This window comes from Musca vetustissima, unplaced genomic scaffold (genome assembly GCF_032173495.1).
Source record: "Musca vetustissima isolate MV318-11 ecotype Yass unplaced genomic scaffold, APGP_CSIRO_Mvet_v1 utg33555, whole genome shotgun sequence".
Taxonomy (NCBI): Eukaryota; Metazoa; Arthropoda; class Insecta; order Diptera; family Muscidae; genus Musca; species Musca vetustissima.
Genome location: NW_026875561.1, coordinates 11,729 through 17,624, shown reverse-complemented (window position 1 = coordinate 17,624; position 5,896 = coordinate 11,729). Strand labels below are relative to the sequence as shown.

General features: G+C 32.6%; 1 protein-coding gene across 1 annotated transcript; it reads left to right on the top strand.

Annotated features, from left to right (window-relative positions):
• Positions 1-607: 607 nt before the first annotated feature.
• On the top strand, positions 608-1,221 carry LOC133338050 (cuticle protein 7-like; the record flags this gene model as incomplete). The annotated part of the gene is made up of 2 exons (XM_061546232.1): positions 608-751; positions 943-1,221. Coding segments are annotated over 2 exons (423 nt in total), but the record flags the coding sequence as incomplete, so codon positions are not given.
• Between the last annotated feature and the right edge of the window lie 4,675 nt (positions 1,222-5,896).

Here is a 5,896-nt window from a genome sequence, read left to right as displayed (position 1 = left end):
ATTTACACGAATCCCGACACGAAGGCCCAAAACAAAATAGGGTCAATCGCAATTGAACCACAAATCATAGAAATGGCAAACATTTCATAGATGTGCGCAAGATTATCGCATTAACAGAAGTAAGAGTAGGTGCCCAGTTTAGATGTTGTGTTGTTGCCACTAGCAATGGACAGTAGCTGCTGCTGTTGCAGCCAAACACAATTTGATGCAACGCCAACAATAACAATAGCAACAAAAGCAATAACAGTAGTTCAATGCAACAAATTGATTAAATGCAAGACAAAAGATTTTTGCAAAAAAAGAAAAAAAATCGGAGCATAACTAACGCCCATGGCAGGCTGCTGAGCTTTTTTTGAGTGGCAACAAGTGTGAAAAATTTTAATAATTTGCAAAACGTTTTATGGCGAAAATGCTATAACGTGACTGAGATATCCACATTGCTTTGGGGCGAAATTTTACTAAACTTTGTTGTCAGTCTTTTGAGTTATTATATAAGAAGCCATTAGGCGATTTAAACAAAAATATGGAAAAAGGGACAGTATCGACTACTTTGGATTTCTTGTGGAGACTTTAATGGTGTTTTCTTTTTTTCTGATATTTTTTTCAGCTTGAATTAACAATGAAAGTAACAGGGAAAATATTGACAAGCTTAGCCTTTGTACTGCTGGTAATGGGAAGGAGCGGCATGTGTTTGGCTCCCTATTACATGGAATATTATGCAAATTACCATGACTTCCACAACGATGATAAGGTAAGTTACATAGGGTAATAGTTTTTGTTTTTTCTATGCTACAGGAAGTTGTAAATTAGTTTTCTGTATTTATCAGATTTCCCTTTTATATTGTTCAAGTCCTTATAAATTTCTTGAATAGGAACATAAATCATACCTTTCTCCGATATTAATATAATTTCTGTTTCTCTTTTTTCATTTTCCTTCAATAGCTAAACTATAAATACCATTATTATATAGATCATGCTCCCTCCAAGGTACACATGATGCATATGGAAGAACGACATGGTGATAAAGTCACAGGACAATATGGTCTGCTGGAACCCAATGGTATGGTGCGAAGTGTCCACTATCAAGTAGTAGGCGACAATGGCTTCGAAAGTGTTGTACGAACTCGAACACCACACAGTTCCAGTCACATACGATTGATGAGTCACAAGCAACCTTTGCAACCGATTCTGCTACAACAGCCGGTAGCATCTGTCATTTGAGATTTGTTTTTTGTTTATACATTAATGAGTTAATATTTAATAATTCATTTTTCATTTATATATCGTTTTTTGTTATTGTTATAAAGACAATAAAAAAAGTTGCGTGTCAGTTCTCATTAATTTTTCATTTACGAGTATATTTCTGTTGTTGTGTTGTTCGGAGTGTATAAAATTATTAGATTGAAAATATCAAATGTGATTATTCTGCGGTTCAATCACTTCTCAGACCCAAACAACGAATAATTAAAATAAGAAACAGGCTAAAAAAGATGATGAAATAATCAAGACTGTGTTCATCATTTTTTGTTATGACAATAAATTTGTTTTCCATTTCAAAAAAAAGGTGTTCCGGAATCTTTAAGAAAAAGGGAAAATACTTGTGCATCAAGTATATTTTTAGAATTTTTGTTCCGTTACTGAACCTGATCTACTACTACAAGTATTTCATTGTTTACTTGAAATCCTTCCTGTGCCCCAAAAAAAATAGTAAAACTTCCAATCAAATGTAGGAGAACACAAACCAAAATGACGTTATCTTTATAAACTTTTTAATCGAGAATTTAGTCGAGAACACCTGATAAACAAGAATGCTGTTTACCAGAGTTTTTCAAATTACTAGCTTTATTATTTAAAAAGTATGAGACCAGAACATTTGAATCATTCAATCAAAATAAATTTTGTACAGATTTCCACTTCTATTTATTTTTATATCTAAGTTGATGTCCTACAACATGAGGCAACCGCTCGAAATATTTATCGGAGACCCAATAAAGAACATATTTGTATTTCTGATTAGATTATAATTTAGTCTTCGTTTTTTATGCTTAAAACAGGCTGTAATTTGTCTATATGGGCTTTTCAAATGTGAACAACTTTTTTGAAGAATGTTTCATTTCATACCCATATTTTGACATACCCTCGGAGACATAAGAAAGTTCCTCCTTTTATATACTAATTCATCATCATGTTTATATGCGAGTATCGGCCCAAGTATAATGATCTACATCTACCTCATGAGTGTAGAACCAAAAGGGTTTAGAGACAAAAAAATCGAATCGCCTCGTTAAAAGAAAAAAAACAACCAGTAAAGATCTTCCCTATTTCCTTGGTCTCCCATTTCGCTAATTTGCAAGTTGAAAATTCTACTTTATACCAGAGCCATATGTGTATTTCTTATAATTGCGTTGGCGTTTTTAGTTCGGATGTTCCAGTCATCGGCAACATGCCCACCATCGAAATTAAGGACAAGGACAATTTAATGCCTTTAACAAGTCTAAATTTGAAATAGAGAATGAGGGTACCTTTATTCACATTTTTCGAATAGAAGGCAATGTATGAGTCGTTGTCTAGCAATTATGTTTGAATGTAAAGTGTGCATATTTAAAAATAAGCTGATAAGAATGATACATCTCTCAAAACAATTCGGTAAGGCAATTAAATTTCAGTAATGTAATTAACATTTTTTGTAGAATTTATTAGTCCTGATTTATATTAGGCGAGTTTACTTGCGGCAATTTTTATCGTTCTCTTTAGAACTTGCTCCATGCGTCTATACAAGGCAATTCGGTTTCCAAAAAATTTTTTATTTGTTGTTTTTTCACATTTAAATATATATAATATGTCAACAAATACGAAATACACAAAACGAATTGCCAGAAAATTGTCGGTACGAGCAATTTTTTTTTCATTTCTATACCCCTTGCCCCTCTCTCCTACAAACACAGACTTGCCGCAAGTAAACTCGCCTAATCTAAATTTGGACTTATTCTAGTAAACAAATCGATAAAAACTTACCTCATTTACCATTATTGATAGCTCTAATCCCAATGACGATCTGATTACTTATTTTCCATTTAAAAAATTGATAACAAATAAAATTCCATATCTTTAATATCACATTAAATTACTGATTAATTATTTCAAATACAATTTTTTTTATGTATCACAACATTCTTTGAAATTAAAGAGAAATTAATTCTTGAACTCTCTTTGAATATCTGCATGATCTCTTTAAACACGACATATATCAAATGTACATAGGTACGTTATTTACATTTCGTCTTTATATACATAATTACTAAAAAGGTTAATTCATAAATGCACACTCGTATGTTATGTTTACTTTTTAAAACGAAAAAAAAACAATGCACGGAATGATCAACATTCAACCGAACAGCACAACCAATTGCCAAAAATCACTCTCCCTTTCATTGCAACACTCACACGGCACTCTCATAAACAAAGGAAGAAGAACAATTACTATCTCATTGCAGGCACTACTTTTTAATGAATTACAATCGAAAACGCTTTAATTTTGCAATTACTACACAAATCAAAATAGGGAATTCACAAATTTAACACTTTTTAATTTTTGTTAACACATTTATTTTGAAAATTAAACAATTTCTTTTAACGATTTTAATTCGCGACCGACCGATTTGACAATAGATGACAACTAAAGGAATAAACAATTGGGAGAGAAACAGTGTTGTCAATGCATTAACAAAAATAAGAAAGGAATGTAAAAAAACGCAGAAACTATTTCGCGGCCGTCTATATACAATCAAAGTTGGTAATGTTATTTGTTTTTTGCTTTAATGACTGCAACTGTTAAATTTTGACTAATTGGATCAACCTTATCTGTATAATACAATAGTAGAGTAGTCTAGCATTCACTACTTTAATGGATGGAAAACAGGCAGACGAATTATGAGAAAATCTTAATATATAAAAAGCTTAGTGTTACGTGAGTGACTGACAGATAATCGCCCAAACGAAACAGCTGAAGCTAGAACAGTGTTGGGCAAAACTAAATTGAGAGCAAGTATCTGCGAGCGTAACTGAAAATTCACGACTGACGTAAACAGAAAAAAGGAGACCCTCGTTTACGGTAGCGTATATGGGTAAGCATGCCTGCGTTATAAGCTTGAAATTTTTGTGTGTGAGTTGCTGTTGGTGTGTAGGCGTGAAATAAGGCTGAGTTTTTGGAAATTCAAACTAGAATGGTGCGAAAAGTACTAAAATGTACCAAGTATGGTACCCATGGTATTAGGCGAACGGGAAGAGCTAGAATTCTGAAATTTGGAATATTTTGGTATTTGAAAAGTTAGAAAGATGCACAAAAGGTTTTTGGAAGGTCGACATATAAGTGTACGAAAAGTACTAAACTTTACTAATTTTAGTTCTAATTGTATTCATATATTGAAAATATATAGCCAGAATCTTGAAATTTAAAATATGAAATACAGGTTGGGAAGTGGTGTTCATGTATAGAAATGGTTTTAGAAATCCGTTTTTATGTGTATGAAAAGTACTAAGCGTATAGGAATTAGGACTTCTATTGGAGTACAGGGTTGAAGTAGCTTTACAAAATCGTATTTATGCCTACAAAAAGTATTAAATGAACTAAATTTGGTGGAAATTGGATTTATGTGAACATATAGAACTGTAGTCTACAAATTAGGAATTCAAATTACTGTTGGAGTGGTGTATTGAGATAGTTTAGAAAATTCGTACTTATTGGTTCGAAAAGTACTAAATGGTACTAAATTTGGTACAATATGGATGTAGGTGAACAAATAGGGCTGGAGTCCTTAAATGCGGATTTAACATTATTATTGGAGCGCATAACTGAGGTAGTTTTGGAAATCAGTACTTATGGTTACGAAAAGTACTATTTGATACAATTTGGACTTTGGTGAACGGGTAGTACTGGCATCCCGAAAGTTGCAACTAAGATTACTGTTGGAGTGTAAGACTGAGCTAGTTTTGGGATATGGGTACGAAAAGTAGAGAATGGTACCAAATCTGGTACAATTTGGATTTTAGTGGACAGATAGCTGGAATTCTTAAATTTGGACTTGCGATTACCATTTGAAAGTAGGATTGAGGTAGTTTGGTATATTCGTACTTATGAGTATGAAAAGTACTAAATATGGTACAATTTGAATTCGTGTGAATGGATAGGGCTGATATCCTGAAATTTGGAAATTAAATGACTGTTGGAATGTTGAATTGAGGAAGTTTTGAAAAGTATATATATGAATATTTGTACAGTTTTGTAAAAAAGTCAAATTCGCCCAACGTGCCCCTATCCTGGGTATCTTCGGCATTTAATGGGGGCACATTCGGCACCACAGTCATAGCCAGGTAATTATCACCGCTATCAGTCTGGTTGAAATTCAGATCCTCTACATGTTCCATTTTGTGTTGATATGCGACTCAATGTTTGACTCTTATGCCTATATTTTCTAGCGGCGGGCGTTGACATCCAAGGCCACACTCACCGTCAGAAATTGCTTTTTTCTATCGCATTTTCGTCAAGACAAGTACGCTTGGTCCTATATATGTAATTTCGAACAATATTAAAGGAATGTTTTTAAAGAAAAACTCAAAAACATCTTAAGGAAATAATATCGCACTATCTGTATTTGGCCGAACTTGGCCCCACTTTAAATTGCGAATGTACCCTGAAGGTACTTTTTACATTTTTTTCATTTTTTTTCTATCAATCTTCTAAAAACATTATATTTTTAATTATTTTGATAAGAATATACATTGCAATTAACTACTTTTTAATAATACTTAATACCTTAAAAATATTAAAGTTTTATACACGAAATACTTACGAAATAGAATGGAAATATTACCGAAACATTGGTAAAAATACAAAAAA